The following is a 21,017-nucleotide window of genomic DNA, read 5'->3' as shown; positions in this document are numbered from 1 at the left end:
GGGACGAAGAGAACCATCCTTCTTCTTGATGAAGAAAAAACCTGCTCCTGCAGGTGAAGAGGATTTCCGAATAAAGCCTCTGGCCAGATTCTCTTGTACGTACTCTGACATGGCTTGAGTCTTGGAAGGAGACAGAGGGTAAATACGACCTCTGGGAGGAGTAGTACCAGGAACAAGATCGATCAGACAATCATATGGATGATGCGGTGGTAAGATCTCTGCCTCTTTCTTGTTGAATAAAGGAAAACTGACTGAACAGCAATCTAGTCTGAACTGGTGCATAACCAAAAAAGACATATAGCAAATAGATAAATGGCTGCACTCAATTTTACTGTGCTAAAGCAAGGAAATGTGTTCAGTCAGTTTTCCTTTATTTACTATGTACTGTTTTTTCTGACTTGAACGCCCCACCCTTCACCATGCTGTGATTTTAATTACATCCAAACACCGTTGGCTCCGACCTTCCTATAAATGCAGGCTTTACCATGTTATTAGCCATAGGTAAGTGTTCACACTAGGCAGACCGGTCAGTTACCCATCCGATCTGAGATTACCTTGACGTTTGGTGGATGGGCTCACAATTTTTGGCCAAATCTTGTGCTAAGCATCTCATGTGTTTTTTCATAGATTTCACAAGCCATTATGCTATTCACATTTCATGTATCGCACATTTCCTTGCTTTAGCACAGTAAAATTGTGTGCAGCCATTTATCTTTCTTGTTGAAGACATCTGAGAAAGAGCAATAAACCGGAGGCAGATGCGCAGGTTCCTGAGCAGGCCGAGAGGATCTAGCAGGCTGAATGGAAAGCAGGCACCTATTCAGACAAGACTGCCCCCAACGTAGAACGTCTCCGGTATGCTGGTTCAAAGTGGGTTCGTGACTTCATAACCAGGGAAGTCCCAGAAGGAACGTATGAGACAATGAGGGCAGGACGTAGATGGCCAACTTCTCTCAGTGTAAGGCTCCAATTTGAAGTTCCACATCCTCGGTGACCAAGTTGATGGTCTCCCGCAAAGGCTAACCATCAACTGAAGCTATTTGCCAAGGAGTCTCCAAGGGTCTGACAGGTATCCCAAGTTTCTTTACTGCCGCTAGTTGAACAAAATTCCCAGCCGCACTCAAATCAATATAAGCTTCCAGAGAGAAGCAACTGGAACCCAAATGCAATAAAATGGAAAGAATCAAAGGTGGAGAGGAATCATAGCTACCTAGGGGGGCCTCTCTTACCTGTCCAAGGCGGAGGTGTTTCCTGGCTTCTGGGGACAGGAACGCAGAAGATAAGAGGCACTGCTGCAATAAAAGCAAAGGCCCAGTGCGAGTATATCCTTGCGGCGCTGTTCTGCAGTCTTGAGACGATCTACCTGCATATACTCAGTAGAAGAAGAGGAAGGAACAGAAGTGAATTGAGAGTAGGAGGAACCACGTATAGCAGAGGACAAATGAAGAAGTCTTCTTTCTTTGGTGACTTCACGGGAACTGTTGTGAACTGTATTTCTTGGCTCCCTCTTGTGATCACTAGCGGTATTACACTTGGATTGTCTTTCTCCAGGTTGGTACCCACCTGGTTTGTTAGGCTTTGGGTGTTCCTATTTAGACTTCCTGGAAACTCAGTCTAGTGCCTGGAATCGATGTAATCAGTCTATGTCTGTTTTCTCCTGACTCCTGGTCCTCTGATTTTTGCAAGATAAGCTAAGTCTGCTTTCTTATTTTGGTTTATTTGCATTTGCTCTTATTTTGTTCCAGCTTATACAAAATGTGATTCCTGATCTTGCTGGAAGCTCTAAGGGGGCTGATATTCTCCCCCCACACTGTTAGTCGGTGCGGGGGTTCTTGGATATTCAGCGTGGATATTTTTGTAGGGTTTTTGCTGACCGCATAAGTCCGCTTTCTATTTTCTGCTATTAATTAGTGGGCCTCTCTTTGCTAAATCTAGTTCATTCTTACGTTTGTCTTTTCTTCTTATTTCACCGTTATTATTTGTTGGGGGCTTGTATATTAACTTTGGGGTCCTTTCCCTTGAGGCAAGTGAGGTCTTATTTTCTCTGAAAGGGTTAGTTAGTTCTCCGGCTGGTGCGAGACGTCTAGAACCAACGTAGGTACGTTCCCCGGCTGCTTCTAGTTGTTGTGCTAGGATCAGGTATGCGGTCAGCCAAGTTACCACCTCCCTATGAGCTGGTTTTTGTGTTTGCGGACTTAGCTACTACTCCTGAGATCCTCTACCACTAGGATCATAACAGGGAACGCTCTTGGAAGCGTAAATCAATGCGAGTTGCCAATGACATTAGAGCATCCAACAAGGTGGGTGTGTCTCGTCCTGCCAGCTCATCTTTAATACAAGTTGACAGACCTCGACAAAAAGCTCCCACCAAAGCCTCATTGTTCCAGCCCAGGTCTGAGGAGAGTGTACGGAAACTAATGGCGTACTGACCAACTGAGCAAGTGCCCTGGTGAAGGTTGAAGAGGGACTCAATGGTAGAGACCAGATGACCGGGTTCATCGAATACCCTACGAAAGGTGTCTAAGAAGGGAGTGAGTTGGGAAACCAGAGGATTGTCATGCTCCCAGAGGGGATTCACCCAGGCCAATGCCTCCCCCTCCAAATGGGAGACCACAAAAGCCACCTTAGCTCGGTCGGTGGGGTATAGTAGCTGTGACAATTCAAAACGTAACTGGCACTGGTTGAGAAACCCGCGACATAATTTTAGATCTCCACCATACCGTGGAGGTCTGGCCAAATGGGGCAAGGAATGCGGAGCAGAGGCCTGGACAGGAGCAGAAGTCTGGAGAGAGAGAAGCCGGTTATCCACCGAGGCCATAAAATTCAGAATATGAGACTGGGTGTCTGGTTGCTGGTCGAGCTCCTGCTGAAGAGCAGCCAACTGAGAGGCGTTACTCGGATCAGAGGACTGTAAGGCTGAGAGACGGGACTCCATAGTTTTTAAAAAGGACATGATCCTAGTCTGGTTCTCCCGTAGGAAAAGTAGTTCCTTTTGGTTAGCGGAGACACCAGCGGGGTCCATGGCCTTGAGTTACTATGAGGACTCAACTGAGGATACAAAGGGGTGGACCCACTGGACCATGACAACGATCCTCCCACAGCTGAGCTGACCACATGGACCACCCCCTATACAGGGAGCATTAGAGGCAGACCCGAGGGAGACTATCACCACGGCAGCGGGAAGACAAAGATGGACAAAAAAGGAAGAACTCTCGGAAACACGCACTGGATGGAGAATGAAAGCAGACAGGCTGGAGACAGGAACGCGGACTGAAACCAGGACACGTATTGGCAGGCAGGACTCCGAGGGAACTAACAGAGAGGTTGGACTGGAGGAAAACACGGATTGGACGGAGAATGAGGACAGACAGGCTGGAGACAGGAACAAGGATTGGGCGGTGGAAACGGACTAGCAGGCAGGACACTGAAGGAACTGACAGGACGGAGATCATGAACAGGACCCAGGAAGAGAATAGGTAGAAGCACAAAGTCAGGTTACAAGAAACACAGAACAATAGTGCATCCAGAATCACTTGTAGAACACAAATGAACACAAGGCATGACAAAGAGGAAAGGGCAGGGTAATAAGGCCAGCGCAGAGTAGTACTTCCGGGTTGAAGTCCTCCAAGGGGATAGAGAAGACAGGGAGGAGAAGCTGGGACGAACTCAGAAATGTGCACGCACAGCGCTGGACCCAGCATGCGCGCGCAGCCGACGAGTGGCAGAAGCCGGGCGCGCTCGCAGAGGAGAAGACGCTAGGCAGGGATCCGCAGCAGTGGAGGCACGCCGGGACGCCGTGGACACGTGAGTATGACAGGGCGCGGGGAGCGGCAGCGGCAGAAATGATATGACACAAAGAGTCAAATGTTCAATGTCCTCACTGGGAAGAACAGTAACAATCCTCTCCTCCTCTCAACTCATAGCCTCCTTTTCCTCCTCCTATTCAGGCCTTCCATGCTGGACAGGTATGAAGCTGGGATTGGGAGTCCCCTCTGTAGTGCAGAGTAAGCAATCCTGTACCTCCTCATCCTCCTCCTCCTGTTCCTCATCATCATCCAATGTGGCCTGAGAATACTGTGTGAGGATGGGCTGTGCGGTATCAGCCACTGTACAATCCTGCTCCATAGCCACCTACTCAGCATTCAAAGCTTCATCTTTCAGATTCTGCAGTGAATATTTTAATAGAACAGTGGGATGGTTACGCTCATAATAGCGTCATCAGCGCTCACCATCTTGGTGCAGCATTCAAAGTTTTTAAGAACCTCACATAGGTCAGCGATCCACACCAACTCAGCAGTTTTTATGCGTGGGAGCTGAGTGTTACTCTGACGGGCATTGAAAAGTTCAGACACTGCCCTCTGCTGCTCACTAAGCCTTGCCAACATATGGAAGGTTGAATTCCAGCGTGTGGGCAGGTCACAAATCAATCTGTGATGAGGCAAATTAAAGCGCTGCTGCAGCAAAGCTAAACCGGCAAAAGCCTGAGATGACTTTCGGAAATGTGTGCTGACACGGCGTACCTTGGCAAGTAGGCCCGCAACTCAGGGTAAGTTTTAAAAAACGCAGTACAACCAAGTTCAGTACATGAGCCATACATGGAACGTGTACCAGCTTGCCAAGCTTTAAAGCTGCCACCAAATTACACGAATTATCACACACAACCAGACCTGGTTGTAGGTTCAGCAGTTCAGCTGTTCTTTTATCCCTTTCACCAGCTCGGCTGCTTTGTGAGCTTCATTATCTAAGCAGATTAGCTTCAGCAGAGCATGCTGCCATCCCTCTTTGAACTGCTGTGGTCATTAGGAGTGCCACAATGCCAGGTTGTTTCAGTGGCCTCATCATCGACCACATCATCTTCCAATTCATCAATCTGATCTTTCTTCTGAGCTGATGTTTTGGTTTACTCACCTGATTTGAAGACACACCAGGGGCATGTTAGACAGGTGAAGCAAAAGTCCAGCATGAGTGATATCCATAAAAAATAACTTTTATTCCATTTTTATTAAAAACACATAAGTCCAAAATCCTTATTTATGTCCAGAGACACAAAAACGGGTGATTCATACCAGTGACAGTCACAGGCTTAAAGTGCATTTCAAATCATATGCGTTTCAATGGTTGTGCCGCCTTAGTCATTGCAATAGAAATAAATTGAAAAAGGGCTGCTATATAGGACTACGCCCATTAGGCTACACCCTCTGATCTTGCAGACAACAGAAACAGGGCAACACCTACAGGTAGTTAATGAGTTCAACCTGAAATCTCCATGTACAGATACTATGGGCTTTCTCCTTAAACACAACTTCTTTTCTTTAATAAAGAATTTTTTTTCAGGTTTGCAGAGCCCCAACAGGCTCAGGGTTCTCACCATCTATCGCTAACTTGTATATGGCAGCGTGGGAGAGTTTGTTCATGTTTTCACATGTTAACCCCTTCTCCCCCATATTAGGTGGCTAGGGCGCTATCTGGATGACTTGCTCCTGATATGGGAGGGACCTGCGGACTTGATATCTGAGCTTATCAAATATATGAATGATAATTCGAATTTGATAATTTGAAATTCACCTATACAATTGGTGGCAGAAACATAAATTTTTTAGATGTTACTTTAGACCTAAATTCAGATTTAGTCATCACAATCTCCCATTTCAGGAAAAGTACCGCCACTAACTCCATTTTACACGCCAAATCATGTCATCCAAGACATGTAATAAAAAACATACCTGTGGGGGAACTCTACAGGTTTAAGAGGAACTGTACCACCAATGAAGTCTATGACCGGAGTAAAAGGGAGGTGAAGGACAGGCTGGCTCATGGGGGTTATTCCAGCTGGATGCTACAGAGGGCTGAGGGCATTGTTGATGATATTGATAGGGATACTATGCTTAATAAGGCAAGTAATAAAAGTATGTCTAGTGAGGAGCATATCACCTTCACCGCTACATACAGCCCTCAGTTTAAAGAAATTACTAATATCATCAGAAAAAGAATCCCTATGTTGAGCCAGGATAAAAAGTTGAACCAAATTCTGTCCAAACCAGTAAGTTATATTGCTAAAAAAAAGCCCCTAGTCTGAATGGCATCTTATCCCCCAGCCTCTTTGTTAGGACAAAAGGCTAAAAGAGAAGGAAAACTGGCTAAGTACAAAAGGTACATACAAGTGTGGGCATAATATATGCACCTGCTGTAAATATATGGTGAACAGTAAGGAATTTTGCTCATCTGTCACTAAAAAGATGTTCAAAATTAACCACTACATTAACTGCAATACCTCCAATGTTGTGTATTTGATTACTTGCACCACTTGTGACCAGCAATATGTGGGGTGAACAGGGGGCCCCTGAAGGTGAGAATAAGAAGGCACCTGTCTGATGCAGTGAATAAAATTACTCATAAGAGCTCTGCTGCATTAAAGCATTTCATCCGTAAACATAATGGGGATGTCACCTCATTTTAGGTCTGCAGTATTGAAAGGGTTAAAGCTCCATTTCGAGGGGGAGATATAAAAAGAAAAATAACCAACAGAGCGATATGGTGGATGTATCAACTCAAGTCCAGAGCCCCCTAGGCATGAATATCGGCAGGATCTTATGAATTATTATGAATGATGATAAGCTTTAATTCTTGTGTTTTGGTTTTTTTCTTCCTCCTGCCTTAAAGGGAATCTGTCACCTCAAAATTTGCCTATAAGCTAAGGCCACCGGCATCAGGGGCTTATCTACAGCATTCTGGAATGCTGGAGATAAGCCCCCGATGTAACCTGCAAGATAGGAAAATCACATTACATTATTCTCACCCAGGGGCGGTCCTGGTGCGGTCCGGTCCTACGCAGACGTACTTTATGTGCCCTGTTGAGGGCAGAACAAAGTACTGCAGTTCGCAGACGCCGGGAAAGGTCAGAGAGGCCCAGCACCTGCGCACTGCAGTACTTTGCTCTGCCCTCAACAGGACAGATAAAGTATGTCTGCGCAGGAGCCGCAGCAGGAAGACAAGAAGAGAACGTCATCGTGTGAAGATGGGAGGTGCTGGACCGGACCGCGACACCCATCGGACCCAAACCGGGACCGCCGCTGGGTGAGTATAATATAACGTGATTTTCTTATCTTGCAGGTTACATTGGGCGCTTATCTACAGCATTACAGAATGCTGTAGATAAGCCCCTAATGCCGGTGGCCGCAGCTTATAGGCGAATTTTGGGATGACAGATTCCCATTAAGTATGGTATCTGTACATGCAGATTTCAGGTTAAGCTTATTAATTACCTGTAGGTGTTACCCTGTTTCTGTTGTCTGCAAGATTAGAGGGTGTAACCTAATGGGCCTAGTCCTATATAGCAGCCATCTTTCATATTATTTCTATTACAATGACAAAGGCAGCACGACCGTTGAAACGCGTATGATTTTAAATGCACTTTAAGCCTGTGACTGTCACTGGTATGAATCCCCCGTTTTGTGTCTCTGGATATAAATATGGATTTTGGACTTATGTGCTTTTAATGAAAATGGAATAAAAGTTATTTTTTATGGACATCACCCACGCTGGACTTCTGCTTCCCCTACATACAGGTCCTTCTCAAAAAATTAGCATATAGTGTAAAATTTCATTATTTACCATAATGTAATGATTACAATTAAACTTTCATATATTATAGATTCATTATCCACCAACTGAAATTTGTCAGGTCTTTTATTGTTTTAATACTGATGATTTTGGCATACAACTCCTGATAACCCAAAAAACCTGTCTCAATAAATTAGCATATTTCACCTGTCCAATCAAATAAAAGTGTTTTTTAATAACAAACAAAAAAACCATCAAATAATAATGTTCAGTTATGCACTCAATACTTGGTCGGGAATCCTTTGGCAGAAATGACTGCTTCAATGCGGCGTGGCATGGAGGCAATCAGCCTGTGACACTGCTGAGATGTTATGGAGGCCCAGGATGCTTCAATAGCGGCCTTAAGCTCATCCAGAGTGTTGGGTCTTGCGTCTCTCAACTTTCTCTTCACAATATCCCACAGATTCTCTATGGGGTTCAGGTCAGGAGAGATGGCAGGCCAATTGAGCACAGTAATACCATGGTCAGTAAACCATTTACCAGTGGTTTTGGCACTGTGAGCAGGTGCCAGGTCGTGCTGAAAAATGAAATCTTCATCTCCATAAAGCATTTCAGCCGATGGAAGCATGAAGTGCTCCAAAATCTCCTGATAGCTAGCTGCATTGACCCTGCCCTTGATGAAACACATTGGACCAACACCAGCAGCTGACATGGCACCCCACACCATCACTGACTGTGGGTACTTGACACTGGACTTCAGGCATTTTGGCATTTCCTTCTCCCCAGTCTTCCTCCAGACTCTGGCACCTTGATTTCCGAATGACATGCAAAATTTGCTTTCATCAGAAAAAAGTACTTGGGACCACTTAGCAACAGTCCAGTGCTGCTTCTCTGTAGCCCAGGTCAGGCGCTTCTGCCGCTGTTTATGGTTCAAAAGTGGCTTTACCTGGGGAATGCGGCACCTGTAGCCCATTTCCTGCACACGCCTGTGCACGGTGGCTCTGGATGTTTCCACACCAGACTCAGTCCACTGCTTCCTCAGGTTCCCCAAGGTCTGGAATCGGTCCTTCTCCACAATCTTCCTCAGGGTCCGGTCACCTCTTCTCGTTGTACAGCGTTTTCTGCCACATTGTTTCCTTCCAACAGACTTACCATTGAGGTGCCTTGATACAGCACTCTGGGAACAGCCTATTTGTTGAGAAATTTCTTTCTGGGTCTTACCCTCTTGCTTGAGGGTGTCAATGATGGCCTTCTTGACATCTGTCAGGTCGCTAGTCTTACCCATGATGGGGGTTTTGAGTAATGAACCAGGCAGGGAGTTTTTAAAAGCCTCAGGTATCTTTAGCATGTGTTTAGAGTTAATTAGTTGATTCAGAAGATTAGGGTAATAGGTCGTTTAGAGAACCTTTTCTTGATATGCTAATTTATTGAGACAGGTTTTTTGGGTTATCAGGAGTTGTATGCCAAAATCATCAGTATTAAAACAATAAAAGACCTGACAAATTTCAGTTGGTGGATAATGAATCTATAATATATGAAAGTTTAATTGTAATCATTACATTATGGTAAATAATGAAATTTTACACTATATGCTAATTTTTTGAGAAGGACCTGTACTACTTGCAGCACTGCATGATCCACGCGGTGGGACTGAGAGGAGGTGAGCTGGTCTTTGTTGCTTTTTTTCATGTTAGACAGGTGTTGCAAATATTAATAAATAAACTTTCTGTCAAACTGGAAAAATGTATTTTTGCTGTCCAGGAGGTGCAGTTTTGGGGGTACTTGTTGTCTTCTTTGGGTTTTTGGATGGATCCGGAGAAGATCCATGATGTCCTTGATTGGGACCATCCTGAGAACCTGAAGGCCCTACAACGTATCCTTTTTACTAATGTTTAACGGAAATTCATCCGGAACTATTCAGTAATTGTGAAACCCCTTACTGACATGACTAGGAAGGGGTCTGACTTGTCCAAATGGTTGGACACTGCCCTGCGGGCTTTTTCCTCCATAAAGAACTGTTTCACCATGGCTCCAATACTCAGTCAACCTGAGGTTTCCAAACCCTTTGTTGTGGAGGTTGATGTGTTTGGTAAATGGTGTCCATGTGCCTTCTTTTCAAAAAAACTTTCTTTGGCTGAGAGAAATTATGACGTGGGTAATAGGGAGCTTTTGCCAATCAAGTTGGCATTTGAAGAATGATGACATTGGTTGGAGGGGGCTTCCCATCCTATTACTGTTATCACTGACCATAAGAACTTGTCATATCTCCAATCGGCTAAACATCTGAACCCTAGGTAAGCTAGATGGTCCCTGTTTTTTACTAGGTTCAATTTTGTGGTCACTTTCCATCCAGGGGTCAAAAAAGTCAAAGCTGATGCCTTGTACCAGAGCTTCCCTGCTGGTGGTGAACATGAGCATCCTGCCCCTGCCCTGACTAAGCCTTGTTATAGGCCGAAACATGCTGCTCTAGATCCAGATTGCTCTAGATCTAGTTCCACTCATTTGATTTGACTGGATGTAACTGTTTTTTTACATTTTTAACTATTTCTCAATAAAATGGAAGTTTTAAACAAATAAGACCTGTGAAGGTACAGTGGATTCTTCATCGCAGGGTCATATATATTTTTTGTCTGGATTTCATTGCTGCAGCTGCCGAGCTGCATCCATGGCTGACGGACGGATCCCTGGAGTGAAACGAGGATGGCGAGCTGACTAAATTTTTTATTTTTTCTTGTAATAAGATTTTCCAGAAGAGGATAGTTATTTTGGCATTGTACCCTGAGCTGGAGGGTGAGGTGATGGAGATACAGGGGATGTCCCTGCCTCATGCCCCCCAGGAAGGTTTTTTGTACCATCAAATCTGCATCACAAAGTAATAAGGTAACATCAGAACTCTGTGCTTGCTGGTCATCCAGGTTGTAAGGCAACTGCGGACCTCATTTCTTGTTGTTTTTGGTGGCCGGAGTTGCATCAGGTTGTGGTTGAACAAGTATTTGCTTGTAGTGTCTACGCACGTTCTAAGGTATCAAATACCGGTCCATCTAGTACTCTTCTTCCGCTGCCTATTCCCAGCAGATCATGGACACACTTGAACTAAGTTTTGGTGGGGTTTTGGTGGTTGTAGATAAGTTCAGTAATAGCAAGAAAACGAGCACTCACCATCTGTACAAAAGTCTTCCTTTATTGCGGCTTCATATTAAAAAAGCAGGATGTTACAAGGAGAACTGTGGTTCCTAATGATGACGTCGATCTGCAGACCCGTAGAAGCTCAGAGGAGCGAAACGATCGTCGTCATTAGGAACCACGTAATTCTCATATCCTAAATTCCTAGAATGAGGAATTTAGGACCTGAGAATTACGTCACGGCTTGTGATTGGTCGCTGAGCGGTCACGTGGGCGGCCACGACCAATCACAAGCCGTGACGTCATCGAAAGGTCTTTCAAGCGCCATTCTTAGGAACGGAAGATGCCGGTTACCAGCGGCGATGTCCAGGCTGCGTCGGAGAGGTGAGTATATCAATATTTTTTATTTTAATTCTTAATTTTACACTTAAATATGGATCCCAGGACCTGAAGGAGAGTTTCCTCTCCTTCAGACCCTGGGAACCATAGTATCCCATTGCACTGCATTGGGTTTCGTGTTTCGGCCGACCCCGACCCCGACTTTTTTATAGGATCGGCCGATTTCACTCGACCCGACTTTTGAGAAAGTTGGGTTTCGTGAAACTCGACCCGATCCTATAAAAATAAAAGTCGCTCAACCCTATTGGGTATCCTACTTACCACTGTCAGAATTGACCATCAATAATCATCTTCAGGAATCTACCAGCAGGTCACCGTTCTTTGGTGCATACGGTTAACATCCACAGTTTGGTACTTTTAGCGGGGGAGGGACTTCAGGAGTTCCTGAAGAGGAATGTTTTGCTTCATCGATCTCCTCAGTGTGGCGGTGAGTTCTGAGGGATTTGAAGATTATGGGAGACCAGTACAAACGTATGGCTGTCAGAAAATGTGTGCCAGGTCCGGACCTGAATGGTGCACATTGAGAGGCCTGACAAATTACAAGGGAACATAAACAGTGCCTCAGAGTGGCCAGCATTGGGGTCATATGTCTCCTGGGACTCTTGATGGTGGGAGGAAGAAGGACCAGGTTGAGGATTCAGAGGGCCAGCCTCTTGGCTACTGAGACTGGACCATGTGGAAGACTTCATGGTGCTGTTTGTCAACACACTGGAGCCATCCAACCCACAAGATCCTCCCATTTGTCTGGGCATCATTAGTGGTGTAGTGCGATAACCAAATTTTGACAGGAACCTAGAACGAGATACAGTCACCTTCGGATCTGTCACACTACCTTGGCAGGCACCACCACATCCAAATCCCTTAATGCCACCCTTTCTCATCTTGAATGCATTATGCTTATGAAACAAAAAAAAGTTCTGGCTTTATTTTTCACAAGTACCCTTACAAAGGTCTTATGTACAAATTCACTGTACCTAGCAATGTGTGGCTATTTTTTGGAGATTACAGCTTGATTATGCACTGCAACAGCAGACTGATGTAAATTACAGGTAAATAGTCATGTTTGCGTATCTCTGCAGACTTTCCACCAGTCGCACAACTGCTAGATAAAGATGCGCTATTTTTTAAACCAATAGAAAATTACCATTGTTTTTCAAATCACCTTGCTGACACATTCCAACAGTGGAGCAATGAAGATTATTGCCCCTGGTAAATTGTCACGTAAGATTATCTCTACCCGGATTGCTCCAGGCGTACAACTGCTAGATAAAGATAAACTAATTTTTAAACAAATGTATTTTTGGGAGGATTTTTTTACATCATCTTTATGAGACATGCCAGAAGCAGACTCAGGGAAATGAATGGTAAATAGTGACGTTTCCGTAGCTCAAGACGCTTTGACCCATTCACACAACTGCTAGACAAATGTTAGGTATTTCAGCAATAGATGAGATATATAAATGTATGGGCTGCTACACAGGAATAACATGAAGCTCCCCCAACAATGGTTTTGTATATGCTGTTGCTACTTAATATTATTTCCCTCTACAAATAGCTGATTTTTATATTTTGGTAGTGGATGAAACCCTCTCTATTTCACCCTAATCCCACATTCTGTTCCTAATACTAACTACTGTACAACACAGTGGAAAATAGCAGAGATCTGCAGCATGTACCTACAATGATGAGACAACTCAGGTGACTGCCTTTCACCCTCCCTCCTATTAAATCTCTCCCTAATTCAATCCCCACCTAACAAACAAGTAATCTCTTCATAATCTTCAGCTCTTAAAAGAGCTTTTTGGAATGAACAATGCTCACTATAACCTCCTATCACTCTCCCTACATTCCTTTCATTCTCCCTACACTCAAACTACGCTCTCCCTACTCTGTTTCCAGCTGCAATGTGTGCAAGATGGCGCCGGCAGCCTTAAATAGTCCCTATGACGCTGGAAGGCCAGAGACTTAGTTTCAGAGACTAAAAGAGATGATGATAGAATAAGAAAAAAAAACACTAGTGACGTATAGCGGCAACAGCGATATTGGTCAAAGCAAAAAAAAATATGTATTTAATGCAAATTTATAGATTCATGGGTATAAGTTTTTAAGTTGCTCTCATGTGCCCCTGACAAAGTTTTGTGACCAGCTACTTAGATGCATTAACTCTTACAAGACACAGCACTTTACATCTTTTCACCACCAGTGGTATCCTGCTGGGTATTGTCAAGCTAGGACTGGTTTCCCATAAATGACTTATATTTATTCATGTCATTAAAAGGAACCTAACAGGTGTTACATGCTGTTCAAACCGTGGGCAGTATGTATTACCCACTGGCTGAATGATCACAGCCATGTATGTGCAGCGCCCCAGAGTCCTGGTCGTTGCAGTACTGTGGCTCCGCCACTAAGGGGAGCTATGGTACGTCTGATGGCACTGAAGGAGTTCATCTGACCAGGTATCACAGACACCAATACATTTCACCGCCGGGCCTCCAGGGGGAGCTAAGGGTTCTATTCACTAGGCCACTCCTCACATACTGGTAAAACTGGGAATCAGGCAGGAAGTTAGGGAGAAAGCTGACTGGGTTGGAACCAGGCAACACCTTGTGGCAGAGGGTGTTGCGTGGGGAAGATTCGGTAGGGTCCCTGTCAGGGGTGGGATCCTGACAGAGGCCTGGCAACTTCAGAGAACGTCTCGGGACCGTGCCTGCTCAGCATAGCGGCGGTGCACAAGGAAGGAACAAGAAGCGAGATATATTGTGCTGAGTGAGAAACGAGATCACCGCAGAGGGAGAATTCCAGTAGGAGTCGTGCTGTTAGACCGAGGCAACATCCTACTGAGGCGCACAACCGGTGGCCGGAACGCCGAGGAAGTACAGTGCTTCAAGCCATACTTCAAACCTACGGCAGGACAGTCAGTTACAGGCGGGCTGTCTCACCCAGACCCAGGAAGACCTAGGGAGGTACCAACAGGAGTGGGGCGACGCGAGAGTCCCGGAAGAGCTCCGAGCCTCCCCGTCATACGGGTGCATCCTAACCGTAAGATCAGGGGGACGTAAAAAGGGAGAAACATTACAGTTGTGAGGGAACATGAGAAACAGACACAACAGTTGTGGGGACTTTCCGTAAGCACAGCAGGGAAGGACCGCAACACACAAGCGCAAGAAGGTAGGCCCAGATTTCCACCTGCAAAGAGAACTCTGGAGGTGCCATTGGACCGGCCGGACTTGCACAGCCTGGTTATCTGGATTCCGGACTGAGGACCCAGAGATCTTCAGTAAAGAGGTAAAGAGACTGCAACCTGGTGTCCTCGTTATTTACTGCGACCGGCACTTCACAACTACACCATCATTCACTATTCTATCACCGGACGTCCCCCACTGACCAGCAGGGTCACGGACCGGGTCTAGCCACCGTGACAACCCCAGAACAGAGACTCAGAGGCCCGGTACCGGGTACCCCTCGGCCCTGCGGCAGTGGGGGCGCCGCAACTTGGCGTCACGAACAGGATCTACTTAAGCCTGAAGAATCAGGTAATGTGTGCCTTGGAACTGTGATTTACTGTGCTTGGACTGTACTTTATTGAAAAGACTGTGTGCTGCCATTACTACAAGGATTGCCGCCAAAACCGCCGCCATTGCAGCGCTGAGGAGAAGCGCAGGAGAAGAAGAAGGGCATGGAAGTGGGCATGAACAAGCTGAAGAGCGCGAAAGACAATGACCGCCCAGTCTAAATATCTCGGCCCCTTGAGGACGTGTCCGTCAGCAGCCGAGATCCGCCTCCTGATCCTCAATGGTGGGCAGAGACAACGAAAACGAAACCGCCCACGAAGAAGAGAGCGGGAAAAGGACCGGGAAGAAGAAGTCAGCGACATGGAGGACGCCATGGCCAGCCGCCCGGAGCCGGAGCGTGGGGTCGGAGCCGAGGACTCCCCCAGCTACCCGGAGAGGCACCGCAGCCAGACCTCCACAGTTGACGCTGACCTCCTGCAGACCGGAGCGGACGGGCTGATCCACCAACTCCTGCAGACGCAGCTGAGCACTGAGGCCGGGTGGAAGAAGACCATCATCGGGAGCCTCACCAGACGCCTGTCGGCAGCCTTGCTTGGTCCGGATGAGGAAAGAAGGTCCAGCGCTCCGAAGCTGGGAAGCAAGGCCCTGCCGAAAAGCGAGATGCTGCAAACGGAGATGACAACGCCGCAGCGCAAGGCCCCGCAACCAGCATTCCAGACCCCAGCGGAGGCAGAGCAGACCGGCACCGGAGGAACCGCATCTGAAGCAGGTAGGAAGAACGACCCTGCCCTGATGATTGACACCACTCCAGTGACTGCTAGTGCCACCGCTCCTGACTCCGTTCCAGTGACTGATCTTGCAGCAACGCTACCTGCTGCCCTGACTAAGACTACCTCTGAACCGACGAGTTCCAGCACTACTACTACAGAGTGCATTATCACTACCACTGAACTTACTACCAAAATTGACATTCGAACCCAGATTATACCTGAAAAACCGACTAGTGACATTGATACCGCATCGGATGAGAAGTCGAACAGAGATCTTCCTAGGTCAGGAAGTGTTCGCTACCAACTGATGCCTTGCAACCTACTATGAGGATAAACCTCGGAACCACGAGTATATAAATAGTTACTGTTCTACTGTTTTGCTGCTAAACCCGCCTAGGGTTAACTCTTAAAGGGATCCCTTTGTTGACCCGGGATCCCTATTGTTTTGTTTGTTTTTCTAAGTTTTGCACAAGTTTCCAGAACTGCTGAGATCATGAACAGTGCATGATACAAACTTTTTTTGTAAATAGTTGCACCTACTTAAAGGTGCACCCTACTGGTTTTACTTAGAGAGAGACTCTTTGTGAAGATACCGCACCGGAGCCTTTGCTGAGTACGGACTGGTAGCCTGAGAAGATATGCTACCTCATAAAGACTTGGTCCCCTCTTAAAGGGGATGTCCACGTATTACGCTGATGAACCGTATTGCTTAAAGACAGATAGGAAGCAATAATGTCCTAGCAAGAGAAAGTGTAATGATGCTTACTTGAAAGAGAGTAATAATGTTGGTATGAAAAAGTTAAATGTAGAAAACTGGTTTCTTGTAAAGAAAGAGTTTAATAATGTGTTACAGAACGAGGACAGAAAGTGAACCCGTAGGGGTTAGTCAGTGAGTCCTCCTAGGAGCCATATAGAGATGGCTCAGTGCTCTTAAACTGAAAGTAATGTTATGTTCTATACTGTGTATAGTAGTTGAAAAGGCAGAAGGCCCGGGCTGAAAGGGGCGGTCCTGTACAGAAAGGAGAGGCAGAAGGTCTGGTGCCGTTAGGACAGGCGGTCCTGCAGACTTAAAGAAGGAGAATGTAAAGTTAAATTGCCTTATAATGTGATTATAAGAGGGTCTTTAGCGGATGCTGAGTGTACGTCCTTAAAGGCAATGTTGAAGTATTGTTTAAAAATTTGCACTGAGTAGAATACCCGGTTGGGTAACAGAAGTTATTTATAGCCTGTTGCTGTGATATTTAACCATGTTTTGTAAAGTACAAGTGTCCTCACCTCCCATAAAGGGAAGCTTTGTTCAAATATACTTATTGTTATTTGCACTCAACAAATTGTATGTCTTTTTGCTAACCTGTATTGTTGTTTTCTTCCCAGTCCCGGAGTACTGGATTTAACCGGGGGGGAGTGCAGCGCCCCAGAGTCCTGGTCGTTGCAGTACTGTGGCTCCGCCACTAAGGGGAGCTATGGTACGTCTGATGGCACTGAAGGAGTTCATCTGACCAGGTATCACAGACACCAATACATTTCACCGCCGGGCCTCCAGGGGGAGCTAAGGGTTCTATTCACTAGGCCACTCCTCACATACTGGTAAAACTGGGGGTCAGGCAGGAAGTTAGGGAGAAAGCTGACTGGGTTGGAACCAGGCAACACCTTGTGGCAGAGGGTGTTGCGGGGGGAAGATTCGGTAGGGTCCCTGTCACGGGTGGGATCCTGACAGAGGCCTGGCAACTTGAGAGAACGTCTCGGGACCGTGCCTGCTCAGCATAGTGGCGGTGCCCAAGGAAGGAACAAGAAGCGAGATATATTGTGCTGAGTAAGAAACGAGATCACCGCAGAGGGAGAATTCCAGTAGGAGTCGTGCTGTTAGACCGAGGCAACATCCTACTGAGGCGCACAACCGGTGGCCGGGGAAGTACAGTGCTTCAAGCCATACTTCAAACCTACAGCAGGACAGTCAGTTACAGGCGGGCTGTCTCACCCAGACCCAGGAAGACCTAGGGAGGTACCAGCAGGAGTGGGGCGACGCGAGAGTCCCGGAAGAGCTCCGAGCAACCCCGTCATACGGGTGCGTCCTAACCGTAAGATCAGGGGGACGTAAAAAGGGAGAAACATTACAGTTGTGAGGGAACATGAGAAACAGACACAACAGTTGTGGGGACTTTCCGTAAGCACAGCAGGGAAGGACCGCAACACACAAGCGCAAGAAGGTAGGCACAGATTTCCACCTGCAAAGAGAACTCTGGAGGTGCCATTGGACCGGCCGGACTTGCGCAGCCTGGTTATCTGGATTCCCGACAGAGGACCCAGAGATCTTCAGTAAAGAGGTAAAGAGACTGCAACCTGGTGTCCTCGTTATTTACTGCGACCAGCACTTCACAACTACACCATCATTCACTATTCTATCACCGGACGTCCCCCACTGACCAGCAGGGTCACGGACCGGGTCTAGCCACCGTGACAACCCCAGAACAGAGACTCAGAGGCCCGGTACCGGGTACCCCTCGGCCCTGCGGCAGTGGGGGCGCCGCATATGCTTACTTCAAAACACTACGCCGTTACAGAGGAAAACATACTTTTAATAGCCTTCGAGGACCAAGCTGGCAACTAGTTAAAAAAGCGCATCCCCGGCAGCATACACTGACTGACAACCCTCTGCCTATACGCGCAAGTAAGGAGAGGCTTGTCAGTAACTCTCAGCGGGTTGGGAGAAGCCACCAGCTATTAAAGGTATGTTTCATTCTGAAACGCCGTAGAGTTTGAAAGTAAAATATACATGGCTGTGATCATACAGCCAAGTCCCGATACATGTTGTCCACCTTTTGGTCAGCATGTAGCACCTGACAGATTCCCTTTAACTCATACAGTATATGCTACAATTGTCAATAAATTTTCAATCTCACATCAGTCATAACCCCTCACATATTTCAGTGCTAACATAACTGTAGAGATGTGAAGTTATCTATCAATATTCCAGTTGGCTCGCGGTACACAGCAGTGGTGAACACAACATATAATATCACACAACACAGCACCGCATGCATATGACTTAAATATGATCATAACAAAAGTGCTGCCTTCATTCTTATTTTATCCAGCACTTTCTTTCTGGCTTTACTCACCTCCAGGAGGGACTTCACAACATCATCAAGGTTCATTAGGTGAAGAGTGCCGATGATGGGAAGAGGAGTTGGTCCAGGAGGCAACTTTGACTTCTCCAATAATATTTTTGTATAATTAAACAACACGCTGGTTATGAGAATCACCAAGAGGACGGTAATCAGTGAGTAGAAATCCATCCTGTGGAAAGAAATTCATATATAGAATGTTAAATGTGCTTACCAACCCAAGTTAGCACCAAATCATCCAAAAAGTCAGCCATATAAAATACTTGAGTCACTTTCATTGATCATTACTTGTATTGTTTCAGAATCTTAAAGGGAACCTGTCACCCCCAAAATCGATGGTGAGGTAAGCTCACCATCATCAGGGGCTTATCTACAGCATTCTGTAATGCTGTAGATAAGCCGCCGATGTTACCTGAAAGAGGAGAAAAAGACGTTAGATTATACTCACCCAGGGGCGGTCCGATCCGATGGGTGTCTCAGGTCCGGTACAGCGCCTCCAATCTTCATTCCATGATGTCCTCTTCTGGTCTTCACACCGTGGCTCCGGCGCAGGCATACTTTGTCTGCCGTGTTGAGGGCAGAGCAAAGTACTGCAGTGCGCAGGCGCCGGAAAGGTCAGAGAGGCCCGGCGCCTGAGACCGCAGCGGGACCGCCCCTGGGTGAGTATAATCTAACCTCTTTTTCTCCTCTTTCAGGTAACATCGGGGGCTTATCTACAGCATTACAGAATGCTGTAGATAAGCCCCTGATGACGGTGAGCTTACCTCACCATCGATTTTGGGGGTGACAGGTTCCCTTTAATTTAGGGAAAAGACAAGATCCAGAAAAGTAAAAAAAATAAATGAGTTGTGTGTTTTTGGAATACTCTTTAATCACACAATAGTTAGCTACAAAAGGTACCTGACAGCACATACACTTTGCTGGATCTATGAACAGCATGTATCAGACACCGGCTGCATGATTTCAGCCAGGTATGTTTGACTCTGAAACTCTGCCCCATTTAAGTGAAAAACAGACTTTAAATGCCACCTCGTAACAAGACACATGGGTGACTAGATGGACAGGTGAGTCCCCAGCGGCTTCTACCTGCCCGCTTCCCTGGAGTGACAAGTTCCTTCATGCATGTGGAGCGCCCCCACACCGCCGCTGGGCCGAGGGGTACCCGGCACCGGGCCTCTGAGTCTCTGTACTGGGGTTGTCACGGTGGCTAGACCCGGTCCGTGGCCCTGCTGGTCAGTGGGGGACGTCCGGTGCAATGAGTGGTGATAGTGGTGCAGTTGTGGGGTGCAGGTCGCGGTAAATAACGAGGACACCAGGTTGCAGTCTCTTTACCTCTTTACTGAAGGTTTTAGAGTCCTCAGTCCAGAGCGCTGTTAACAGGGCTTTCAGAGACCGGCCGGTCCAAAGGCATATCAGGAGTTCTCTTTACAGGTGGGAATCAGTGTCTACCTTCTAGCGCTGGGTGTTGTAGTTCTTCCCTGCTGAGCTCCCGGGATAGTCCTCACAACTGTTTCTGTCTATCTCTGATGTTCGTTCTCTCCGTCCTCCAGATGATATGGTAGGACGCACCCGTATGACGGGGTAGGCCTGGAGTTCTTCCGGGACCCTAGAGTCGCCCCTCTCCCACAGCTGCCTCCGTTGTCTGCTTAGGTGTTAAGTGAGACAGCCAACCTGTAATTGGCTGTCCGGCCGTGGTTTGCAGTGTACTTAAAGTCTCTTACTTGCTCGGCGTTCCGGCCACCGACTGTTTGCGCCTCAGAAGGATGTTGCCTCGGTCTAACAGCACGACTCCTTCTGGTCCCAATTCCTCTTTACTGTATTTTTGTTGTGCACTGGTTAGTTCTGCTCTGAGGAGTCTGCCAGGATCCCATCCCTGACAGGTCCTCTCACTAGCTCTTCCCAGCTACTTCTCCCTGTCTTCCTGTCCAACCCCCAGTTTTACCAGAATGTGAGGAGTGGCCTACTAGATAGAACCACCCCCCCTGGTGGCCGGAGTGTGAAGTGTGGTGTGAGTGTTACCTGGTCAGAGAAACTCCTTAGTGCAATCAGACGTACCATAGCTCCCCATAGTGGCGGAGCCACAGTACTGCAACGACCAGGACTCTGGGGCGCTGCACTCCCCCCCCGGTTAAATCCAGTACTCCGGGACTGGGAAAACAAGAACAACAATACACGTTAACAGGGAACACACAAAATTTTTGAAATAGCATAAACAATTGAACATAACAGTGCTTCCCTTTATGGGAGGTGAGAACTCTTGAACGTTGCGAAAGTTAGGTCATGCACAGTTTATGACTCTCAGTTCAGTGGTTGAAACAGCGGGGACCCCGGGTAAACAAAGGGGTCCCCCTTTTGAAAGTTTTTTGAGCAATTCATCGTCCATTACCCTATTGTCCATTTTAAAACCTGTAACAAAAGATATGCATACAAACATTTTCAATTAAATAGCAGCCCTTATTAATACCTCCAAGTTTTGTAGCGGAAGGGAGTTTGATTCTGAGTGCTGCGCGTGGACCTTCGCAGTGCAG

General features: G+C 46.7%; 1 protein-coding gene and 1 long non-coding RNA gene across 2 annotated transcripts in view; one reads left to right on the top strand and one right to left on the bottom strand.

The window, feature by feature from the left end:
* Window positions 1–21,017, top strand: part of LOC143805870 (uncharacterized) — a 144,083-nt gene that overhangs the window by 55,401 nt on the left and 67,665 nt on the right. The gene's annotated exons all lie outside the window — the stretch shown is intronic.
* Window positions 1–21,017, bottom strand: part of LOC143805869 (cytochrome P450 2F2-like) — a 90,660-nt gene that overhangs the window by 59,695 nt on the left and 9,948 nt on the right. Inside the window, exon 2 of the mRNA XM_077285601.1 lies at window positions 18,484–18,661. Within this exon, the coding sequence (XP_077141716.1) occupies window positions 18,484–18,660 (177 nt within the window). The 5' untranslated portion in view covers window position 18,661. The remainder of the gene's footprint in view (window positions 1–18,483; window positions 18,662–21,017) is intronic.

The sequence above is a fragment of the Ranitomeya variabilis genome, chromosome 2 (assembly GCF_051348905.1).
Source record: "Ranitomeya variabilis isolate aRanVar5 chromosome 2, aRanVar5.hap1, whole genome shotgun sequence".
Classification (NCBI taxonomy): Eukaryota; Metazoa; Chordata; class Amphibia; order Anura; family Dendrobatidae; genus Ranitomeya; species Ranitomeya variabilis.
Note: the sequence above shows the minus strand (reverse complement) of the source record. Positions and strands in the feature narration are given on the sequence as shown.